General features: G+C 50.6%; 1 protein-coding gene and 2 long non-coding RNA genes across 13 annotated transcripts in view; 2 read left to right on the top strand and 1 right to left on the bottom strand.

Moving 5' to 3' along the window:
* Positions 1-22: 22 nt before the first annotated feature.
* Positions 23-6,986, top strand: LOC140638772 (uncharacterized). 2 transcript variants are annotated; one of them, XR_012035747.1, is made up of 3 exons: positions 23-267; positions 1,046-1,274; positions 5,921-6,986. It is a non-coding gene; the product is annotated as an uncharacterized lncRNA (long non-coding RNA). The 2 variants fall into 2 exon arrangements; XR_012035746.1 differs by lacking the exon at positions 5,921-6,986 and adding an exon at positions 1,376-1,570.
* Positions 6,987-10,873: 3,887 nt separating this feature from the next.
* LOC140638771 (uncharacterized) lies at positions 10,874-13,782 on the bottom strand. 5 transcript variants are annotated; one of them, XR_012035743.1, is made up of 4 exons: positions 12,805-13,782; positions 12,141-12,252; positions 11,493-11,683; positions 10,874-11,018 (listed from the first exon to the last, which is right to left on the bottom strand). It is a non-coding gene; the product is annotated as an uncharacterized lncRNA (long non-coding RNA). The 5 variants fall into 5 exon arrangements; XR_012035745.1 differs by having other exon boundaries at positions 10,874-10,923; XR_012035744.1 differs by lacking the exon at positions 10,874-11,018 and having other exon boundaries at positions 11,025-11,683; positions 12,805-13,009; positions 13,172-13,781.
* PRKAR1B (protein kinase cAMP-dependent type I regulatory subunit beta) overlaps positions 13,511-24,120 on the top strand; it is a 113,155-nt gene continuing 102,545 nt past the window's right edge. The window contains exons 1-2 of one of the 6 annotated variants that reach the window (XM_072836658.1): positions 13,511-13,634; positions 15,037-15,230. In XM_072836658.1, coding sequence (XP_072692759.1) covers positions 15,054-15,230 — 177 coding nt within the window. In that variant the 5' untranslated portion in view covers positions 13,511-13,634; positions 15,037-15,053. The other 5 variants (XM_072836655.1, XM_072836654.1, XM_072836657.1 and 2 more) reach the window with 5 other exon arrangements.

Here is a 24,120-nt window from a genome sequence, read left to right as displayed (position 1 = left end):
CGACGGCCTCGGCGCGGATTACGGCTCCTCTTCCGGTTGGCGCGGAACACAACTTTATTGGCAGCTTGGGGCGCGGACAGACACGTCCGGGGCGGGCTGCGGGCGGGCTGGGGGCGGGGAGCCGGGACCTACCCACGCGGTTCCCGCCTGCGTGGGGCTCAGGCCCGCGACGGGACGCACAGGCGTAAAGTGCATGGTCCTGAGGGAGTGAAGGGCGGAGGAAGGTGGCGTGGACACTTCAGGCTTGCCTGTCAAGTGCCAGCACAGGTAGTGATGGTTGAGTCCGCACAAGCGTTGAGGGGGAGGCGCGGCAGGGACAAAGGCACTGGGGTAGGGTGATGGGTTGAAGTGTCCCGCACAGTTCGTATATTGGAATCCCAATCTCCAGGGCCTCAGAACGCTACCGTACTTAGAGGTAGGGCCCTTGCAAAGCAGGTCATCGGGGGGCCCTAGTGCACCGTGACTGTGCCCTACTAGAAGGCGGCTTTGGAGGTGGCTGCAGGGGTTGCAGCGGGGACGCCCTGTCAACGGGGATGGTAGTCAGCACCCCGTGTGCCCCGGGAGCTGACCCCGGGAGCACCCTGATGCTGTCCCAGGAGGTGGAGAGAAGCTCTCGTGGTGGGAGCCCAAGGACCTCACAGGCCACCAGGGCCTTTATCCTGATCCTGACCTGACTCAGGGTCCTGGAGGAAGCCTTCTGAGCTGGGAAGGTGGCCCCATCAGGCTTGCATCTTTACCAGGCTACCTCGGCTGGTGTGGCTGATATGGAAGGAAGCCCTTGAGGCTGTTTGAAGGCCGAGGCTCTGCCTGAAGTGGGGAAAATATTCAGCAAGGGAGGCTTCTTGCTCCAGGGAAAGGGGGGTGCAGACTCAGTTCCTCCTCCTCCCTCCAGGTACCACTGAGTACCTGCCAGTAATTCAGCCAATGCCGCAGAAGGAGCTGTGCAGAAGGGAGACAGGCTGGCTGGGGTCCTCAGGAGGGGGGGGGGGGTGGCAGCACAGTGGGTTCTCTGAGTTTGAAGCTGTTCTCTCTTACACGTTCCCAGAATTGGTGCCGGAGAGATCTGCAGCCCATCCCAGAACTACCTGCAGCCCGTTGAGAGTTTTATGAAACTAGTCCATAATGTTGCTGCCTCCATGTCCATGGAGCATAGCCAGGCAGCCCGCAAGGGCTTTGGACCAGCACCAGCCCCTGCCATGAGCACATGCCCTAGATAAAGCCTGCAGAGTCACAGCAAGTGAAGTTCCTGACGTGACTGCCCTGCAGCCCTGGTGGTAAGCAAGTCCCCCAGCTGTCCAGGGCCCACCCTTTGTGCACCTCTTAGATAAAGCCACCACAAAGCTTACCAAAACGCCATTCTTTTTGGTTTGAATAGAAACCGCAAAGCAGGGCAGCCCTGGTGACGCAGTGGTTTAGTACCGCCTGCAGCCTGGGGTGTGATCCTGGAGACCCAGGATCGAGTCCCACGTTGGGCTCCCTGCATGGAGCCTGCTTCTGCCTCTGCCTGTGTCTCTGCCTCTCTCTCTCTCTCTCAAAAAAAAAAAAAAAAAAAAAAAAAAAACGCAAAGCACTCCATCCATAGGCTCTATCTTTGCCTGCACTCTGCCTTGACTTCCCCATGTACTGTGCCATGTGCCTTCAGGACTGTGAGTCATAAGCTTCTCTATTCCACTTTCCTACACAGTCTTTGTCCACACGCAGACTCTATCTAACAAATGTTAATTTTAAAATGTCATAGGGACACACCTGGGTAGCTCAGCAGTTGAGCATCTGCCTTCAGCTCAGGGCGTGATCCTCAGACTGGAGATCAAGTTCTGCATCAGGCTTCCTGTGGGGAGGGAGCCTGCTTCTCCTTCTGCCTGTCTCTGCCTCTCTGTGTCTCTCATGAATAAATAAATAAAATTAGAAAAAAAAACAAAACAAAGTTACAGTACAGGCAAGAAAACTGTAAGAAAAACCACCTCTTTCTGGCCATAAGACTGGGAAATGGGAGACCCAGCAGAGACCTAGTGGGGAGCCACACCCCCACCCCACAGTATGCTGTGGCACCAGCATCAAAGCCTCTGCAGGCCCACTGCCTCTTGCAGTGCTGACGGGCAGTCTCCTGTGCAGGGGCAGAGTCAGTGCAGCTCAGCATCTTCTAGCTTTCCACCTGGCAACACAAGGAGACCCAGGACCAGCAGGGGATGCCCCGCCCCCTCCAATAGCCATAGCAGTGCCAGAAGAAGAAAACAGACTAAGAGGGCCTTGCCAGGGCCCTCATTGCTGTGGTGCCATGAAACTCATTGGCACCATGGGCTACAGTAGTAGGCCAGAATCTACATTTTAATCTAAATAGGGCAACTTCCTGCTAAAATAGATTTCAGCAGTGTCAGAAGTCTTCTAACACAATACACAAAGTGTTCAAGATACGCTCAAAAATCACGTCCTATCAGGAACCAGGAGAACCACTATTTGGATGAAAAGACAAGTGATATAAATGCCAAGATAGATCAGGTATTAGAATTACCTGACAAGGATTTTAAAACAGTCATAAAAATGCTTTTAATAAACATTTATGAAATCTTGGGGCACCTGGTTGGCTCAGTTGAGCATCGACTCTTGGTTTTGGCTCAAGTCATGAACTCAGGGTGGTGAGGCTCCCTGCTCAGCATAGAGTCTGCTTGAGGATTCTCTCCCTCTGCCCCTCCCCTCCTCTCTCTTGTGCATGTGTGTTCTTTCTCACTTCCCCTAAAATAAATAAATACGTTTTAAAGATATATGAAGTCTTTGGAAACAAATGGAAAAAGAGAAGAGAAAATCTCAACAAAGAAGTAAAAATTATTAAACAAGCCGGATGGAAATCATAGAACTTTAAATTACAACAGCCAAACTAGCACTGTGTCCATCAGTGGACAAAGTGATCACTGCACTGTTGGGTGGGCACAATGGCAGAGGGGAGACCAGTGGAAGGAAGAGGGAACTTGAAGGTGGAACAAGAGTGTTTACTCAATCTAAACCACAGATCAAGTGGACCAGATGGAAAAAATAGAGCTGAGAGGACAGTGATTTGTGTCACCAGGGTTCAAGAACAAGAGGAAGAAGATGTGGGCTGAAGAGATCTTTAAAGAAGTAATGGCTAAAAATTCCCCAGATTTGGCAAGAGACATAAACCCACAGTTTAAAGAAGCCAAGCCAGCCCTAAATGAGACCACTCTCACCCAGACACATCATAGTTTAAACTTCTGAAAACCAAAGACAGAAAAAGAAAAAAAAAAAACCCCTGCTAAACATAGCTAGAGAGAAACAATGCCTTGCCTGTAGAGGGACAGCAATGTGAATGACTGCAGGTGTCTCATCCTAACACAGAGGCTGGAAGGAAGTGGCATGTTGTTCAAATGTCGAAAGAGAAGTAAATCCCACCAGCAGAACCATCCTCAAGAATGAGCATGGATTCAACATTTTCAGACAGAGGCAGATGAACAGAATTTGTTGCTAGCAGACTTGCCCTTGGCTAAAGGAAGCTCTCTGAAAGGGAAGAAAATTGTAACAAGAAGGCAAGGAACTTAGAATATTAAGAACAATAGAATGGGTAAACAGAAGAAAGCATGATTGACCATCTCTCACTTCATATGTGTCCTTAATCATAGCTGATGGTTGAAGCAAAAATAATACTGGTGTGGTGCGCAACGTGTGTGGAGGAAATATTTCTGATAATTCTATTTGAATAATGGGAAGGACAAAGGGATGTAAGTTGACAGTAAGGTTTGTACACTGCACTCGATGTAGCACAACATCTATACCAGGGACTCCTAAGTGCCATATGGGCATAGTGATGTCTAGAGCAGCCACTAAGAAAACTAAACATACCAATACAAGCACAAACATCAAGTGGAATTCTGAAAACTAAGGATCTCACAAGACACGGCAGTGGGAACAAACAAATAATGCAGATGGAAGCCCTGATGAGGTCATTAATTACCTTAAATGTAAATGGCATAAACACACCAGTTAGAACTGAGATTGGCAGAGGGAATAAACACTATGACCCAACTCTCCATTGTCTACTATATGCTGAAACTCGTCAGCCACAATGACATGGGTAGGTTGAAAGTAAAAGTTGGGAAAGGATATATCATGTAAACATTAATACTTAAAAAGCAGACTATATTAACATCAGCCAAAGTAGACTTAAGAGCAAAGAAAAATTATTGACAAAAGAGGGACATTACCTAATGATAAGGTGATCAACCAGGAAGATCTAGCAATCCTAAGTATGTATGCACCAAATGACAGACCTTCAAAATATACAGGAGACTTCCTTACCCATTCTCAGCAATTGCCAGAATAACTAGACAGACACTCAGCAAGGATATAGAAGAACCCCACCATCAACTGACAAGATTAATGGACATTTGTGGAACACTCCACCCAACAGTAGCAGAATACACATTCTTTCCTACTGCCCACAGAACATATTCCAGGATAGACCATATCCTGGGCCATAAAACAACCTCAGTGTAAAGGAATGAAATCATACAGAGTATGTTCTCTGACAAAAATAGAATCAAACAAAATCAGAAAACAAGAAAAGCTTCAAATGTAGAAATTCAACATGGGTCTACCCAGAAATACAAAGGAATGAACTGTTGATACAATGACTTGGTGACTCTAGGGAATTAGGCTAAGTCAAACAGACAATCATTGAAGGGTGACTAGCATGACTCCATTTACATAGCATTCATGAGAGACAGTTTTGTGGTCTCAAGTTAGGAGTGGTGCTGGGTATGGCCATAAAGGTGCCTATGGGGCAGTGGTGTATGGTGACAGTACTTAAGCATATTGGTGATGGTTACACGGATGTTTAGGTGTTTTTAAAAAAGATTTATTTATTAGCATGAGCAGAGGGAGAGAGAATCCTTAAACAGATTCTGCACTGAGTGTGGAGCCCAACGTGGGGCTTGGTCTCATGACCCTGAGATCATGATCTTAGCCGAAAGAGAGACTCAGATGCTTAACAGACTGAGCCACCCAGGTGCCCCCTAAGTGTTGATTTTTAAAATCCAACAGCCAAATACACAGACAAATCTGAGCCCAGCAAGAGAAAGAATAATGACGGTTAGAGTAGAAACTAGTGAAATGGGAAAAAAAAAAAAAAACTTACAATAGAGAATATAAATAAAATTGAGAGTTTGTTCTTTTAAAAGGCTAATAAAATTGATAAATCTCTGTCAAGACTAGCATGGGAAGAAAATGAGAAAGCTCAAAATAACATATGGAGTGTAAAGGGATTATCGCTACAGGTTCTAAGCAATCAAAAGACACCAAAAGGATCATATAAACCACTTTATCCCTCCCAAAGTAAATGAAATGGAGAGTTTCTAGGAAAATGTGATTTAATAAAGGTTACCCAAGAAGAAATAGGAAAGCAGGAAAGTCTAGGACCTAGTAAAATAACTGACTTTGGGGCAGCCCGGGTGGCTCAGCGCTTTAGCACCGCCTTCATCCTGGAGACCTGGGATCGAATCCCACGTCGGGCTCCCTGCATGGAGCCTGCTTCTCCCTCTGCCTGTGTCTCTGCCTCTCTCTCTGTGTCTCTCATGAATAAATAAATAAATAAAATCCTTTTAAAAAGTTAACTCAATCTGGAAATAAGAAATTTAAAAAGATAATACATCGTGACTGGATTGAGTTTATGCCGGTAATACAAGTTAATTGAACATAAGAAATTAATGTGATTTACTGAGTTAAAAAACTGATGGAGAAAAATCACAAGATCATCTCAGTAGGTGCAGAAAAAGCATTTGGTATAGCGTGATACCTATTCATGATAACTTCTCAAGTGAGGAATAAAAGGCACATTCACAAATATCCCATAGCAAATGTCATATTAGATGCAGTGGATGGGTTCCAAAGACAGCCGCGGACATCTCTCCCGTAGATGCACATGGACCCAGCCCCGTGCTGATCTGAGCTGGCCTGCAAACTCACCTTAGCCACTGGGACGTGGCAGGAAGGGTGCCGAGCCGTGTCTATGCCCAGCATTGAGGAAAGCTGGCAGCGCCTCACACCCACCGGGAGGGCTAGCGAAACAACACAGCACAACCGAAAAACAACCAGAAAGTAACAAGTATTGGCAAGGACAGGAGAAATTGGAAACTCATTTGCTGCGGGTAGGAAAGTAAAAGGTGCAGCTGCTGTGGAAAACAGTCTGGCAGCTCCTCAAAAAATGAGACCTAGGATTCCCGTGTGACCAGCAATCCCACGTCCTGTTACGTTGCCTGAGGGAGTGAAAGCAGAGATCAAGCAGATGCCTGCACACCCGTGCTCACAGCCCCCGAGAGCTGGAAGCAGCCCGAGCAGCCATCATGGGTGATCCATGGGTGATCCATTGTGGGCCACACGATGGGCTTTCATTTAGCCTTAGGAAGGAACGAAGTGCTGACTTGGGCTACGTTGTGGATGGACCTTGGAAACATGATGCTCAGTCAGAGGAACCAGACACAGAAGACCCATATTGTGGATCCATTCTGTGAGGTCTCTGATGGTGACACGGGGGCTGGTGACACGGCCATGACTCTTCTGGGAATTCTAGATGCCAGAGGCTGTCTGATGTGTGTTGGGGGGGGCAGACCCCCACCAGAGAGTTTGGGGAGGGTGGTGGGAGAGCCAGAGAGGAGCTAGCAGACCTGTCTCCCAGCAGAGGCGCTTCACTGGAGGCGGGCATGTTCCAACTCTCTAAATCGAGTTTGGAGTTTGCATTATTTCTAGTCCTGGATGCTTGTAATGACTTGAGTTGACGGGTTTATATCTTAACATAACCCTAGAACTTTGAAATTCTGTTTGAGCCAAAAACATGATGCAGCTGTCCAAATGTGTATCTAGGGGCAAAGACAGAACTCCTCCACTGAATAAATATTAAGAGTCTTGCTTGTTCAGTGTCCTGGTGATATATATTTTAAAGCGTGTCATATAAGTCAGTGTAATAAACTGATTTTAGCAGATAACATGTAGTTGGTTAATTGATTCATTATCTCATCCAACAAATATTTATGCGGTGTTTGACATTTCCGGGCATCCTGCTAGGCATTGGGGTACAGCGGTGAGTCACAGCAGATGCAGTTACTTCCCCTGATTGCCAGGAGGGGAGGTCGTTAAACAGTGTGACACAGATGGTGCCCTCATGCAGAGGGGTGGAGCGGAGGTGCAGGTGCCTCCAGAAGGGGCTCTGGAGGTGGGATCTGAGAGGCAGGAGCTCAGCTGACACAGAGGAAGGGAATGCTGGCCTGAGGACAGGGTTACGGGCCTGGGAGGGGAACGTGGGACCTCGGTTGGTTTGAAGATGTCACTGTCTTTGCCTCTGGATGGGTCTGAGTGGGGGTGAGTCAGGAGGCTGTGGGAGGGACGGGAGGTGGTGGGGCCTGTGGGCAGGGCCAGACTTACTTTGCAAAATGGGGCAGTGATTCAGGGCTGAGGGGTGGGCAATGTCCGGGGCTCTGGGTTTCTGGCCCTGCCTTTTGCAGACCTATAGACACTGGAGAGTCAGCCTCACAGGTGGGAGCAAGTGTGTGCTTTGCGGCACAGCGATCTGGAGGTAGGCGCCAGTTATCTAACAGTGTTGCTGGTGTCACATGATGGCATTTGCGAAGTCCGCAGATCCCTTGGGTAACCGAGTGCTCTGGGGACAATGGTTTTGGCTTCATGATGGATGGGCCTGGTTGAGGGCTGGGTTCTTACTGGGAGGCAGCTCTCCATGTGGCAACACGGGCTCCCTCATGGCATAGCAGGTGGACTCTCAAGGCACCCAGTGTTGCTTTTAAATCTAGCCTCGGGATCACATCGCATCACCCTGTGAGCCACACAGGCCTGCTGGGGAAGCTGAGGAGGTGATTAGAAGCTGGGAGTGTGTGGGAAGGCCCTTAGGCCCTGCTGGCTCAGCCTTGGCTTCATGGTAATTGCTCATCTCTGTGTCTTTGGTCAAGCTCTCCAGGGAAGGCTCTTGGGCCCCTGGTGTTCTGCTACAGGGTTGGGGTCAGCACCTGATGTATCTGCATTCATGTATCTGCCTGCTTTTGGTGTGCCCCCTGTCCCCGCCCTGGCCCAGAGACTGTCTGTCTTACTCCTCCTGGGGCATAAGGCCAGCTCCCGCCCACTACTGGCTCTCACTTCTTTGGTATCTGGTGAGACCATTCCTGAGGCTTTGGGGGATTCTCCGGTATGAACTGGGCACTTCCTTCTGCCAGTCACAGCTCCGTGTTCCTGGTTCCAATGAGTCAATGACAACTGTCTGGCCCTCTTTTGGGCTCCCAGGATTTTGTTAAGGTCTTCTCCGGGTCCTTCCAGTCCTCTGGGGCTTGTGCCTTTAGATACAAAAATCCCTTTGGGGCACCTGAGTGGCTCAGTGGATGAAGCATCTATTTTAGGCTCAGGTCATGATCTCGGGGTCCTGGGATCATGCCCCGCATTGGGCTCCCTGCTCAGTGGGGAGTCTGCTTCTCCCTCTGCCTTTCTTCCCTGCTTATGGTATCTTTCTGTCAAATAAATACAATCTTTAAAAAAAACCCAAATCCCTTTATTGTGATTTTAGTGTGGTTTATGGAGTGAAAATAATGAGTGTTTTGAATTCCTTGTCTTTTCTGGGAAGACTAAAAAAATTTAATAGAAAATTACTTTTGAATAGGTAATACTTGCACTTGATGTACAGTTGGAATGTCACTCAAGGACACGGTGACTTTAGGACCCCTGTCCTCCCTCTCCCTCAGGTGCTTCTAGAAGTATCCTGTGCTTTGATCCACAAGAATCCACATGTATGGATTGTAAAGTCACTTTAAAAAAAATTAATTTAGAGATAGCGCATGAGCTGGGAAAGGAGCACAGGGAGGAGGACACACATGCTGCGCTGAGCACAGAGCCCAACGTGGGGCTCTGTCTCTCAACCCTGAGGTCATGACCTGAGCTGAAACCAAGAGCTGACACACAACCAACTGTGCCACTCAGGTGCCCTATAAAGTAGCCTCTTAAATGGTAGCATATGTGCTGAGTTTCATACCATGGTTGTTTTGTTGTTGTTGTTGTTGTTGTTTTCACTGAGGAACATACAGTGGAGATAGGTTAGCATTGGTTCAAACAGAACTGCCACATCCTTCTGAACAGTTGGATGACAGTCCGCTGTCCAGATATGCCACTGGGTGTCTCATCAGACCCCTGTTGATGAATACTTAGTTTTTCCTACCACTTTTGTTATTTCTTGTGTTTCTGTGCACCTGGGAAGGCAGACAGATACATTTTTTAAAATATTTTATTTATTTATTCATGAGACACACACAGACAGAGGCAGAGACACAGGCAGAGGGAGAAGCAGGCTCCACGTAGGGAGCCCGATGTGGGACTCAATCCCAGGTCCCCAGGATCACACCCAGGGCCGAAGGTGGCACTAAACCACTGGGCCACCAGGGCTGCCTGACAGATAAATTTTTTTTTATTTTTTTTAAAGATTTAGTTTTATTTATTTATGATAGAGAGAGAGAGAGAGAGAGAGAGAGGCAGAGACACAGGAGGAGGGAGAAGCAGGCTCTATGCAGGGAGCCTGATGCGGTACTCGATCCTGGGACTCCAAGATCGTGCCCTGGGCCAAAGGCAGGTGCTAAACCGCTGAGCCACCCAGGGATCCTCCAGATACATTTTTTAAAAAAAGATTTGGGAGAGAGAGCTGGCGAGCATGCAAAAGCAGGAGCAGGGGGTGAGGAGCAGACTCCCCACTGAGCAGGGAACCGGACATGGGACTGGATCCCAGGATCCCGGGATAATGATCTGAGCAGAAAGCAGACACATTTCACCGGCTGAGCCACCCGGGTACCCTAGAGAGATACGTTTACCCATGAGCATAAAAATGCACTTGTAAGGATAGTCACTGCAATATTGATTTATCATCAAATTACTGATAAACCTAGTGGAGCAGAATTGCTGAGGTAGGTGTGTTTAAATGTGTGATAGAAGTTTTCCGCATAGGAGTCTGCAGAGGCTCCGTTGGTGCCGTGTCTCCCATGCCCTCACCTCACAGACCTGCTAGGTGACACACGTACCTCCATGTACTTCTAATTTGCTCTGTTCTTAGTTTGAGTGGAGCTGGGCATCTTCATGCCAAGGAAATCAGCCCTTTGTGATAGATACTGTAAATATACTTCTTGTTTTGTTTTTGTTTTTACTTTGAACCTGTGAGCATTTTTTATGCACAAAGTTTTCATTTTTACAGAGTATGTTAATTTTTTATATTTATGGCTTCTGGATCTCATAGTATGACTAGGAAGTCCTGCTGTGTCCAGAGAGATTCTAAGACATTTCCTGATGCTCCTTCCATTGCTTTTATATTTAAATCCCTGATCCATCTGAAGTTTGTATAAAGAGGTGCAGTTGACTTTTTAAAATTCTCCCCAAACTGGGCAGCCCGGGTGGCTTAGCGGTTTGGTGCCGCCTTCGGTCCAGGGTGTGATCCTGGAGATCCGGGATTGAGTCCCACATCGGGCTCCCTGTGTGGAGCCTGCTTCTCCCTCTGCCTGTGTCTCTGCCTCTCTCTCTCTCTCTCTCTCTCTCTGTGTCTCTCATGAATAAATAAACATAATCTTTAAAAAAATAAAAAATAAATTCTCCCCAAACTAATTGAATTGTCCCCACAACTATGCAGTGCCACCTTTATCACAAGAAAAATCCCTGTAGATATTGATTTGGGTTTATTTCTGGACTCTTTGATACCTTAATGTTTGTTCATTCCTGTGCCAGGTTCGTAATATTTTAATTCTTTTATCATTACAATGTATTTTCATATATGGCTTTGCTGAGTACTCACGCCTCCTCCTGTCTGAATTTCTTCAGGCTGCTGTGACAGAAATACCACAGACTGCGTGGCTTATAAAGACATTTATTTCTCGCGGCTCTGGAGACTGGTCTCTGAGACAAAGAAGCCAACCAGTTCGACCATAGCGAGGCCATCTCCTCATGGTGTCCGTGTGCAACAGCAGCAAAGGCCAGGGCACCAATCCATCCTGAGGGCCCGCCCCATCCATGACCTACTCACCCCAAAGCCCCCTCCTATAACACCCCACCCCACACAGGGGGTTAGGATTCAAGCAGGAGTTTGGGGGTGACACAAGCATTCAGCTTATAGCATTTGTGGAACAGTTTCCTTCTGTCCATCCCCCCAACCCAGACATGGGGCCTCTTTCCCTGATCCCCCCCATGACAGCTGTCAGCAACTGCATGACCATCACCACAAACTGAGGGGCTGCAGACAGCACATTTTGATTATCTTGCAGTGTCTGCAGATTGGAAGTCTGGGTCCTCTGGCAGCTACACTTGAGATGGCCCTGGATTCTCACCCAGGCTCCATGGGGTATCTGCTTCTGCATGTGTGGGATTGAGGCACCTGCTGCCGGGTGCCACACCCGAGAGCAGGCATGATCAGAATTCACTGACATTCAGTGGCAACATTGGTATGAAATTTTGCATCCCAGACTTACCTGGTGAGCAATGTGAAAGCTGAAAATAAGAGAACACTGTCCTTATAATGTCTCCTGCTGCCTCCTCCCTGGGGACTTTCTCACTGATGGCAGTTTCTTCAGAGGCATGGGGCTCGAGGTTTGTTTCCCATCTTGCCTTCAAAGCTCAGCTCTCTTGCCTGTGGCTTCATCTTCTGCATCCCAACAGGGCCCTGTCAGTGCATACCAGGGACAGGGCTTCCGTCTCTCCCCGAGGAACGGCTGGGGCCCTGCCCATAATAACTACTGTTGTTCACGGTCACTGGACCCTCAGCCTCACGGAAAAGCTGCACTTGAGTAGCATCCACCTGTTTGAGATGCAAGGGCCTCTTCCGGGAAGGCTCTGGCATCCAGTTTTCATCCCAGAGCAAGCCCTCAGTAAGCAGCTGCCAGCCACATCCACTACCCTCTGCCCCTTCAGGGCTTCTGCAGGCTGCCCAAGGCACTGTGCCCACTGAGAGGCCCACTGCCAGGCCTGTCTCAGGCCATGGTGCTCTATCACCTCTTCAGAGACCCTTTCTGCATCCCAGACAATGTTTGTGTTTGTCTCCATGCTGCGCAGACCAAATAAAGAAAACAAACAGCATCCATGCCTATTTGGTGCTCTCAACCTTAAGCTGACAGACTCACCTAGTTCTTCTGTACCACTTGCCATGTGAGCTACAAAGTATGGAGAGCCCGAGTGCCCTCACTGACAGGTGCCCCACCTCGTCTGGAGGTGCAGCGCCCCAGGGAAGTCTTCCTGCAGAACAAACAACAAGTGTTGGCAGAGGCAGGAGTGTGGGGGCAGGCAGTGATTGGGAAAGAACATGGCTTTGAAGTTGGGTCTTTATGAGGCTTGGTCACCCAAGTTCTAGGGGTGAAACAGAGTCCCCCAGAGCTGGGGAATGTATCTTCTGCTGGGGAATGTCAGAGGGCTGAGGACATAGGGTGGTCCTTCCCTGTGGGCAGAGGGGACATTTTCAGGTAAGCACAATGTACTGGGTAACTGGATTTCAGTTGTATGTTTTTAGTGGAAGGATATGGCTGCTTGGACACTGTACAAAAGCCAGGATTTCTCACTATCCAGGGGGGAGGCAACCTAGCTGTGAATGCCAGCACTATGGCACACATGGTGTCACAACCAGCTCTGTGAGGGACATTCTTACCATCCTCACATAAAGGTACAGGCTACAGATTGTCCAGATGGCTTCCCTGCTGACACTTAACCTCCCCCACATTGAGGGCAAGGGCTGGGGAGGTAGAAAGGATCTCCCAGTTTGTCTACCAGAGTGTGACCTGTGTGTTCCTTTACCTTCACATAGGCAAGAAGTGAGGCCAGTGTTGGCCCTGCTGCAGGGGCATGCTGGGTGAGGCTGGTCACACTGTGCTGTGCTTTTGTGGACAGGTGAGCAGGGACAGGTGAGTGTGAATGAGAGGGTGTGAGACGTGAGCAGATCTCTTCTCCTTCCCCTTCAAGACTTGGGCTCCCTGTCCCCTCTCCTGGTGCTTGGACCACTCTGTGGAAAGGGCGGGGGGCCCCAAATGATTGAGATGAAGTTTCTGCCACCACCTGCTAGAATGGGGGCAAAGTGTGATGTTGGGCAACAGGAACATAAGCACAGTCCCCCTTCCTGCGGGTCTGGGCTAATAGATTAGGAAGTCACCCAGGGTCTGCACACCTCAGCGACCTCATGGACTTTGGAAGATAGTGGGGAAGAATTCAGGATGACCTGTTGATTTCCCACTGAGGCATCGGGGTGAAGCTGGTGCCCTTAACCAAGAAAAGGCAATCAGCTCACCTCTCCCTAGAGTGGTCTGGGGTCTCTGGCCACCTCTTCTGGCTCTGAGGTGGATATAGACCCTGCAGAATGGAGGCACTACACCTGCAGAGTGAGTGAGCAGTGGGGGGTCCTGGCCATCTCCCTGAGCCTCCCTGAGCTGGAGCCAGTCAGGATGTGCCACCACATGGTCAGTGGAGGGGGTGAGGAGGTGTGAGGAGTGGGTGGTGGAGGGGAGTGGTTGTGGTCCTGGCCTGTGCAGGAAAATCTGTGACTCTGTCCAACTTGAGGCCTGCCGGGGCTCGCTCCAATTGCGTGGGGTCATTGGGGAAGCTGGAGAGAGGGAGAAGGAGGGGACATAGGGGTAAGCTAGGGGTGAGGGGACGTCTTGGGCCTGGAGAGGTCTGTCGGTACACGGGGTGGAGGGACGCTGAGGTGCAGGAGGTAGAGGAGAGTGGCGGGTGGGGAGGCCCGATTGGGGGGTCAGAAGGGGAGGGGGACAGGCCTGGTGCAGGGGGTGGAGGGGTGGGTCGTTGCGGCGCGGGGGCGGGCGGAGGGCGGCGCCGCTGCAGTGCGGGGACCCGCTCTCGCCCGCCGTCCCCGCGTCTCCGCGTCCCCGCGCTGCCGCCTCGGGCTTTGGGCGCCGCGCATCCAGGTACGCCGGGCTGGGCTCGGGTCTGCGTTGGGATCCCCGGCCTGCGCGGGTGAGGGGCTGAGCTCCGCTGGCCAGGACGCCCGGGAAATGTGGGCCTTTGGGGAGCCCCCGCCCCCTTGGCTGTCGTGAAGGGGCGCGCAGGCCAGGGGCTCAGCGTCCAGAGGCGCCAGGGCCTGGGGAAGGGGTGCAGGCGCCGGAGCCCTGGAGCCTGGGGAGGGGGCGCAGAGGCGGGGGTGGGTGGTGGGTGGGCACCGAGACCAGGGGAACGGGGCGCAGGGACTGGGGACACAGAGGCTTGGGGGAGAGGGCGCAGAGACTGGGGGGCGCAGAGGCCGGGGGGGGGGAGGGGGCGCGGAGGCTGGGGGGAGGGGGCGCAGGGACTTGGCGCGCGGGTCCTGGGGGCGGGGGCGCAGGGACCCAGGGCTGTCCTGGCGGCGGAGAAGCGGAGAACCGGGCCGGGGTCCGCGGCAGGGCGGCTGCGCGGCCCCCAGTTCCGGGGCCGTCATTGTGACTTAGCCTGAGCAGCGCTGAGAATGCGGGGCTGGGAACGCGGGCCGAGAACCGGGTCCTACCATTGTTTTCCACGTTCCATGCTCCCAGAAGGGCCCTCAGCTAGGCTGCAACTGTTTTCCTGGTTTTCTTTCTGTTCCTGCAAAGCAGGCTACCTCTACTCTGTGAAAGCACCTCTCCATCTCCCTGGTTCACACAATTGTCCCTGAAAAGGGAGGAGGGATGGTGGCAAGTGAGACCACATAAGTGGTGGGCTGGCCACTCGGGAGAGTGGGCGGGGGGGGGGGGGGGGACACTCTCCACCTTCAGATCTCTCAGAGAGGAGGGCTGTGCTCAGCAGTGCACAGATCTGTCTAATCCTCCTCCATGCCCACAAAGATCTGTGAGGTAAGGCTCTGTGGCTGTTAGGTTCCCAGCTCATCCAGCCCCTCTGAACGAGAGGTTTGTGGCCATAGACCATGTCACCAGGTCACATCTGTCATGGACGTGACAACAACAACACACCCCAGGAGCCTGTGGGATGCATTTGTGTGACGCAGGCACGGGGGTGCCACCTCAGGCTTCCCTCTTGTCTTCCCCTTATTTGCATTTTCCCTTCCAGGCAGCCGCGGGGTCACCATGGCGTCCCAGTCCTCTTACCAGGTAGAGGAGGATGAGAGTCTGAAGGAGTGTGAGCTCTATGTTCAGAAGCATGGCGTCCAGCAGGTCCTCAAAGACTGCATCGTGCACCTGTGCATCTCCAAGCCCGACAGGCCCATGACATTCCTGCGGGAGCATTTCGAAAAGCTAGAAAAGGTCAGTGATGACTGCCACCTGCTTTCCCTTTGGCAGGTGTACTGGTGCAGGCAGCCGCTCATACCCATTCACCGCGTGGCACTGGCTGTCCCAGGGAGTGTGGGGGGAGCAGCCCTCCAAGGGGGGCTGACCTTGCCTGACCCGTTCTAGGGCTCCATTGTGCCCCCACAGACCCCTCTTTCCTCTGCAGTGCTTTAGGATCTCCCAGGTGCAGAGCCTTGGGAAGAGCTGACTGAAGAGAGCTTATGGGGCCCACTGACTGTTTTCAAGTCTGGGGACAGAGATGGGGACTGGTTGCAGTTATAGAGCTTGGGGATGAAAGAACATGGCTGCGATAGGGCGCGTGATGTGGGGCATTTGAGGCCAGACTACATGGTTATCTGCGTCTCTGGGAGGAGCAGGCACAGACAGAGGAGATTACCCCTTGGATTCGTGCAGTCTTTTGAGGGGACCCCCCCACTCATTCCTCCATGAATAATGCCCCTCACCCCTTCCTGGTTCATAGGTGGGAGGACAGGCTCAGAGCGGGAGGAGTCCCTTGTGGTAGGTTCCGCCCTCCCTCCCTCTGGCTCCCCACCCTGAACACTCTGTGGACAGTACACCTTGCTCACAACTCCACTGTTCCCATCCTGGCCTCGTGGGGGTGAATGGTACCCCAGTCAGGCTCAGATCTGAGTTCCTCTGAGTCCAGCAGTTTCACGTTTGACAGGGGCCTGCTGTGGACACATAGTTCCAACCTGGAGGGATGAATTTCTTTCTTTTAAAACAATCCATTAAAACATTTTCAAGTAATGCATGCCTTTTAAAGAAAGTTTGGAAAGTTCATAAATAGAAAGAAGGGGTCACCATCATACATGGTCCCCTCCGGCCAGGACTGTGCATTTTTCATTTGCTCTGTGTTCTTCACAGACTCACTCAAGTGGGTGCATGGTGCTGCATTGAGAAGACATGTTGATGTTTTCTCAATGTTTCCCTCACGAGTGGATAATTGAGTTAATTGTTTAATATTAAAAATAATGCCAGGGCAGCCCCGGTGGTGCAGCGGTTTAGCGCCGCCTGCAGCCTAGGGCGTGATCTGGAGACCCTGGATCAAGTCCCACGTCAGGCTCTCTGCATGGAGTCTGCTTCTCCCTCTGCCTGTGTCTCTGCCTCTCTCTCTCTCTCTCTGCATCTCTATGAATAAATAAATAAAATCTTTAAAAAAAAATAATGCCACACTAACACATTTATGTGTAGACTTTTTTCTACTGTGTGTGGCATTGTTTTTAGAAACAAGATAACTGGCACTCCCAATGGTATTATTGGGTGGAAGCGATCTCATTGGCATCCTTGTACATTCCTACCCATAGAGTCTGGTTGTTGGTCTGCCTACCCTAGCCAGCTTTCGCTGTTTAAATTTGAAAAGCTGTTTTTTCAGGGGATAGATGAAAATGGTCATGTGGCCTTCATCCATTTTCCTCTGGTGACATTTGAGGGCACGGTTGAGGAGAGACCCCCAGGCTGACGCATAGGGTGTATGTCCTCACACCCTGCCTGTTGGGAGAGTCAGGCCAGAGACCATGCATCTTCCCTGTCTCAAACCCTAACTCTGTCAGGGCTAGAGTCACTTCCTATGGTTTGCTCACAAGGGACATCCGCCAGGTGACACATCTCAGGGCAAGGGTGGGAGTGGGGGTGTCCCTGATGGGCAGGACTGGAGCTGAAGGACCTACTGGGATGGCTGATGTAGCAGAGTGAGACCAGAGTAGAGGTTCTCAACTGTGGACATATCCCGCCTGTGGGACCTGTGGCTAGAGTCGGTTGGTTGAGTATCTGGGGGTAATGGAGAAGGAGCAACATGGCCAGTGCAGGCCAATAATTTTGGTGGGGTGTTCAGGGCTTGCTGGTGGAGTGGCTGTCGGGGTGAGGAAAAAGGCAGGAAGTGTGACCCCTGGGGCTTGGTCTGGACCCCTGAGTGAATGGGGCCATTGGAGCAGACAGGCAGGGAGGGAGAGCAATGACGTGTGTGTCATGTGTGTTGTCTGTGAGTTTGGAGCTGAGGGGGAGGCTGGGGCCAGGGCTGGGGTCTGGGAGGGCTCACTTGTCGTACTTGCCTGAAGGCTGGGGTCCGGAAGAGATAGGGTGACCGGTCACAGCAGGGGGATGAGATGGAGTACTTTCCGACCATTGAAAAGGAGGGACCTACATGGTGTCCTAGTGTTCTAAATCATGGTCACCATGGCTACCACATCTGCGTGCAGGAGCTGCTGAGATGAGGCAGCTCGGACCAGGCTGCACCTTGGCAGTTCTGGAGGCTGCAAGCCCGTGCTCAGCCTGTTTCAGGCCCTTCCCCCAGTGGCTGGTGGTTTGCTGTCAGCCTTTGGTGTTCCTTGGCTCGGAGGATCTTGGTGCTGACCTCTGCCTTCACCCTCCCGTGGCCTCCTCCCTTCCCATGAGGATGGGTCATGTTGTGTGAAGACCTCATTGTAACTTAGTTACATCTGCAAAGACCCTGTGGCCAGGAAATTTGTAGTCTGAGGAGGTCCTGGGGTTAGGAACCCAAATCAGGGGCAGGTAGGGCAGCTTCATGTAGCCCTACTCGTGACGGCAATCCATTGGTAAGTGGGATAGCAGGTTACGAGACTTGGCGTGGGGAACAGCTCCATTCTGGAGAGAGGCAGCTGCACACGAGCACTCTGAAACGGGTGGCAGGTGCTGATAGATGCAGCTGATGTGTACAGGCTTTGGGGGATGATTTTGCAATTCTCTGACATCGTGTGCATGCTTCTGTATGTGGGTGCGTTTTACTAGGGAGATTATTCCTAGTAAGAAACAGATCTGAGCCCCCCAGAATCTAACATCCCTAAGAGTGTCCTGAAAGTCCATGGGTGTCTTCTCTCCTGTGACGCTGACTTGCCCAGTGAGCTGCTGTGGAGTGCTTGTAACACAGGAGCAGGAAGGCTCTTTGGCTCAGGGTTGTGACGGAGCCCGGGGTCTTGGGCCCAGGCGCCTGCAGCCCAGGGAAGGGGCAGAGTCCCAGGCAGCATCCCCCCTACCCCTGGCCCCAAGGCCAGCCTGAGTAGACAGGAAGCCTGGGGAGGGAGACTTTTCTCAATGTGTGGGACAAGCAGGAAGCGTGTTTGTGGGGCCCTAATGAAGCCAGGGAGTATGTCTGTGCTGGGCCGGCACAGATCAAGGTGTTCCCTTGGCTGGCCAAGCGCAGCAGCTGACCCTCAGGCCTCGGAGAATGACTTCATTGCAGGCTTTTTGAGAGGATCATGGTTCCCAGGTGTAGACTTGAGGGGGAAAAATAGTCCTGATCCACCAGCAGAGCAAGGTCACCGGTCCCTGTAGGGATACACTTTAGATGCTGTTAGGAAACTGCCTTCCGTAGAACACACCCATCACCCTTTCCCCATATACCTGATGTTTTCATTCATTTGGGGAATATAAATAATAGTGAAAGGGAATATAAGGGAAGGGAGAAGAAATGTGTGGGAAATATCAGAAAGGGAGACAGAACATAAAGACTCCTAACTCTGGGAAACGAACTAGGGGTGGTGGAAGGGGAGGAGGGCAGGGGGTGGGGGTGAATGGGTGACGGGCACTGAGGGGGGGCACTTGACGGGATGAGCACTGGGTGTTATTCTGTATGTTGGTAAATTGAACACCAATAAAAAATAAATTTATTATAAAAAAAATACCTGATGTAGGAAAGACATTAGGGTTGGAAGCCGAAAGCCAGGAAAGGATTCTTGAGACGTCTTTGGTGCAAGAAGGTGGTTTTATTCAAGCATGGGGATGAGACCTGAGAGCAGGAAGAGCTGCAGTAGGGGCGTGATCCTTTATAGTCTTTCATATTGAGAGGGGGTGAGGGAGAATGTGAGACTCTAAGGAATTTGGAAGCAAGGTTTCCAGGACCGTGAGGGAGCTGGCTACTGTTGGGAAAGGTCATTTATTACTGTCTCATAAAACCCTAGTCGTGAGACCCTTCAGATGTACATCAGTCAGTCATGTGCTTGGGGGATGATCGCCAACACGTATCTTGGGGTGAATTGGAGATAAAGGAAATTTATTTTTTTAAAGATTTTATTTATTTATTCATGAGAGACAGAGAGGCAGAGACACAGGCAGAGGGAGAAGCAGGCTCCATGCAGGGAGCCCGATATGGGACTTGATTCCAAGTCTCCAGGATCACACCCTGGGCTGAAGGCGGCTCTAAACTGCTGAGCCACCCGGGCTGCCCAAGATAAAGGAAATTTCTAAAGGAATTTTTATATGTGAAAGTAGGCTTACAAGGTCCTGGGGGTCGGGCTAGGACTGCCTGTTCCCCTCAGCAGAGCGTAAGCATCTGGGCAGCTGGGCCCCTAGAGAAGGGTCACTGCTGTTTCAAGGGTATGTCCATGCGCTACAGGTGGTAAGGACATTTCATGATTTCTCTTCTGCCTTTGCTTCCAGCATCACACCCATCCTGTGTTTCAATGAGGACCTCCTTGCTTCACGGCACATGCACATGTGTGGATGTGGGTGGTTGTGGCATACGTACATTTTAATTTGTTTTTATTATTATTTTTTAAAGGTTTTACTTATTTATTCATGAGAGATGGTGAGAGAGAAGTGGAGACATAGGCAGAGGGAGAAGCAGGCTCCATGCAGGGAGCCCCAATAGGGGGCTTGATCCCAGACTGAGCCAAAGGCAGACACTCAACCACTGAGCCACCCAGGTGCCCCCAAGTGTGCATTTTTAGTTTGACTTTTCTTCTTAGCATCGTTTTTATTGTATAAAATCTATACAGCATAAAATTTACCATTTTGGCCATTTTAAAGTGTCTATTTCGGTGGCATCCCGTTCACCCCCATCTTTTGTCTTCTGTAATAGCATTTTTACAGTGTCTGTGGCCATAAAACCATGTGGATTCATAGTTTTTACTTTATTTGCATTGTTTTGTGTTTGACGATTTTCAATTTTTTGTTTGTTTGTTTTCTTCACAAGACACCTTTATGCCAAAGAAATGATTTGAAGGAGGAAGAGTATGCAGGCAATCAGGGTCTGTGCTCTGGTGTCAGAGTGTGGCTTGTTTTTGTGGCTCCAGAGCTTTTTTGCCAGTTTACTCCCAAAGGATCAAATGAGTATATGGGGATCCCTGGGTGGCGCAGTGGTTTGGCGCCTGCCTTTGGCCCAGGGCACGATCCTGGAGACCCGGGATCGAATCCCACGTCGGGCTCCTGGTGCATGGAGCCTGCTTCTCCCTCTGCCTGTGTCTCTGCCTCTCTCTCTCTCCTCTGTGACTATCATGAATAAATAAATAAAATCTTTAAAAAAAAAAAAAAACAAATGAGTATATGGTTTCCCTAACGTGCATGAGTGGTGCTGTTTTCCCAAATCTTCACCAACATCGTTTTCTTTCATGGTTGTCCTTGTGTTGACTTGTGGTTATCGACACCTCTCCCTGAGCTGGGTGTTTCTTCCTTCCTGGTGGCCTGGTACCTTCCTTGGACACTGGCTCCATGGAGGTCACATAAGACCTTTTGGTCTTCAGTAAAAACTAAAGTTACATTGTGTTTCACTTCTGGAACGAGTAGACCCATCTAAGAAGGGAGAACTGGGGCCAGCTTTCCTGTGAGGCTTTGGTGGAAGGATGCTGCATCCCACTCGGATAACCATTCCTGAGGGCTGTGGGTGGATGCTGGGCCGCGGGATGAGTCTGGTCACTCTGTTTTGAAGTTCAGCATGTGTTTCCTGGTGGCCAGTGCTGTGGACACTGTTCTGGCAGCAGACGAGGCCCATATTGGATGGACTGCTTTATTGAAACCCTGGGGGTCTTGGAGGGGTGAAGCTGGATGGAATTACACCACCTGCTCCCCAGCAATTAGAGGAACTGGGCCTTTGGGGCTCCCAGGGGACTGCTAAGCTGCCCAGGCCTACTGTTCAGAGTTCAGTCCCTGGATGGAGGGTCACTGGTGTCTGTGCCCAGGGATGAAAGCAACCATGAGAGTACACGTAACATAAGTTGTGGCCCTGCCTTGGGTGGTGGACAGGACAGCTTCACAGAGGAGGAGGGCTCCACTGGGTTTGCATGCTGGCTGGCAGGTAGGAGTATGAGCCCATCGTGCGGGCGCGGGGCCGTCAGATGGCTGGGGCCACAGAGATCAGTTGGAGTATGTGGGGTCATGGAAGGGGAGACGGGGAAGCAGAGCCCCTCCTGGAGGTGGCAGGGCAAATGGCACCTGGTATTCCTGGCTGGAGTCCTGGTGGCTGTGGGAGCCACAGAGGATTCGATGCATCAGTGATGCAGGCCCAGTCCCTCTAGCTGAGGTTGGAGGACTGGCCAATTATTCTGCACAGTGGGTGACACAAGGGGGAGGTTGTATGTGTGAGGGGCAGCAGGAATTCTGGGAAATCTCTATACCTTCCTATTTATGTTTGCTCGGAAGCTAAAACTGCTTTTAAAAAATAAAGTCTTGGAACACCTGAGGGGCTTCTTCAGTGAAGCGTCTGCCTTTGGCTCAGGTCATGATCCCGGGGTCCTGGAATTGAGTCCCGTGTTGGGCTCCCTGCTCTGCAGGGAGTCTGCTTCTCCCTCTGTCCCTCCCCGTGCTTGTGCTGTGTATGTGCTCTCTCTCTCTCTCTCTGTCAAATAAATAAATAAAATCTTAAAAAAAAAAAGTCCCTGGGGTACCTGGCTGGCCCTGTTGGAATAGCATGCAACTCTTGATCTCAGGTTGTGAGTTCAAGCCCCACTTGGGTGGAGAGATGACTTTTAAAAAAGAGAAAAGTTAAAAAGCTTTAAAAAATAAAGTCCCTAAATTAAAAATAAAGGAAAGAAAGTGGGTGCCCCCAGTCTTGGCTCTAATGATTTTTCCTGAGTCTGTGGAGATGTCTGCTCATGGAAGTAGCAGCAGGGAGCAGGCTGGGCGGGACCAGAGACATTCAGAAAGTGAACTAAGTGGATTTGGGGCCAGTCAGAGGGAATCCCTGTGGGAATCCCCATGTGGGTAAGAGGTGGGGGGAGGCCGAGGCTGGTGGGACAGTGGTTGCAAGCATAGTGGGTAGCTCAGACCTGGGGGTGGGCAGTGGTCCCCCAGGCTCAAAGGGGCTTCTGGAGAGCAGCAAGGTTTACAGAGACCAGTGGAAGAGTGTACAGTGACGAACCCCAGGAAGGCCAGGTCTGGCCTCGAGGAGGGGGCTCCAGAGAAGCAGATGTGGGTAGGTTGCTAGAAGGATGGAGAGTGGTCCACCATTCAAAATCCAAATCCAGCAGGCTGGGAGTCCTGGTAAGAATCTGACACATACATATGGTAAACAATCCAAGGGTGTGAAGCACCCCACCACACCTCCCTCCCAGAGCCCTCGTCCTTGTCCAGTGGTTCTCAGGAGCATTTTATGAATTTTGGCAGTGTGGGCGTGGCTTCTGGGCTGGGCTGCACCTGGGTGTGCAGCTGCAACTGGCCTTTCCCTACTGACATGGGACCATTCAAGAGGACGCTAAAGGCGGCCTGGAGAGACCCTTGCCCCTTACCTGTTAAAGTTCTCCTCTGACTGTAAATACCTGAGAACTTGTGCTATGTGATGTGCCACAGCGTGAGTTCTGCATCTCCAGTTGTGTACCTGCCACCCTCCCCCAGGCTCACATTTGTCCTGTCCTTGCTGGCCAGACCACAGCCCTGGCAACGATGGAAGGGTCTGAGCTCTGCCTTTTCCAGAATGTGCCATCAGTGGGGTCCTACAGTGTGTAGGCATTTGAGTCTGACCTCTGTCACTTCACTGAGTGCATCTGAGACTTGTCATAGTTTTGTGAACCTCACAAGTTTTGTTTTGCAGAACCGCGCTCCAGGGAGTGCACAGATGGCAGTCTTTTGCCCAATTGAGAGACATCTGGATCATTTCCAGTTTTCAGCAGTGACCATGCTGAGCAGTAGGCATTTGTTTTACAGATTTCCTTATGAATGTGGATTTTTATTTAACTTGAGAAAATGTTTGAGTCATATGGTAAGTGCATGTTTGGCTTTATAAGAAACTGCCAAACTGCACTGTGTTGCACTCCCAGCAACTATGGTTCTTGGCCCTTGTCAGCACTTGATACTGTCAGTTTTCAAACGTTTCAGCCATTCTAAAGGGTCTGTGGTGGCCCTTCAGCTGGCTTTCTTTCCCATTTCTTAATGACTGATGACGCTCAACATCTTTTCACGCACTTACTTGCCGTCAGCCTGTCCCTTCAGTGAAGCACCTACTCATATCTCCTACCTGTGTTTCTTATGTACTCTTGGGCTCAGAAATTCTCTATATGTTCACCTCTTCCCCTTATATATGGTGTCGGGTCCCTGCTTTGCACATACCTTCTCCTGGTCCATCTGAGGCCTATCTTGTTGTTTGCTCACCGGTATCTTTCACAGAGCCAGAGTTTCTGCTTTTGAAGTCAAGTTTATCAGTTTCTATATTTCATAAGGAATTGTGCTTTTGTGTTTAAATTTGTATATAAGAGCTCTGCACTGGACATGAGGCCTGTACGTGTCTGGGGGGTGCCTCACCGTCTTCATGGGAAATATTGACATCAGGTCCTGCGAGTCTTCCTGTGTTCTTTCTCAAAATTGTCTTGTCTACTCCAGTTCCTTTCTGGGTGTATTTTAGAGTGATCTCACTGACATAGACCAAAAAAATCCTCTTGGGATGTTGAATGGCCTTACACTGATACATCAATCAGTTTGAGGAGAATAGAGAACCTCGAATCTTCCAGTTTGTGAACGCAGAGCAACTCTTCATTAACCCAGTGTCTGATTTCTCCTGCTGTGAAGGAAAGGTGCTTATTTTCAGGGGCTCCTGGGTGGCTCAGTTGGTGAAGCATCTGTCTTTGGCTCAGGTTGTGGTTTCAAGGGTCTCAGGGTCCTGGGATAGAGCCCTGCATCGGGCTCT

The sequence above is a fragment of the Canis lupus genome, chromosome 8, assembly GCF_048164855.1.
Source record: "Canis lupus baileyi chromosome 8, mCanLup2.hap1, whole genome shotgun sequence".
Classification (NCBI taxonomy): Eukaryota; Metazoa; Chordata; class Mammalia; order Carnivora; family Canidae; genus Canis; species Canis lupus.
Note: the sequence above shows the minus strand (reverse complement) of the source record. Positions and strands in the feature narration are given on the sequence as shown.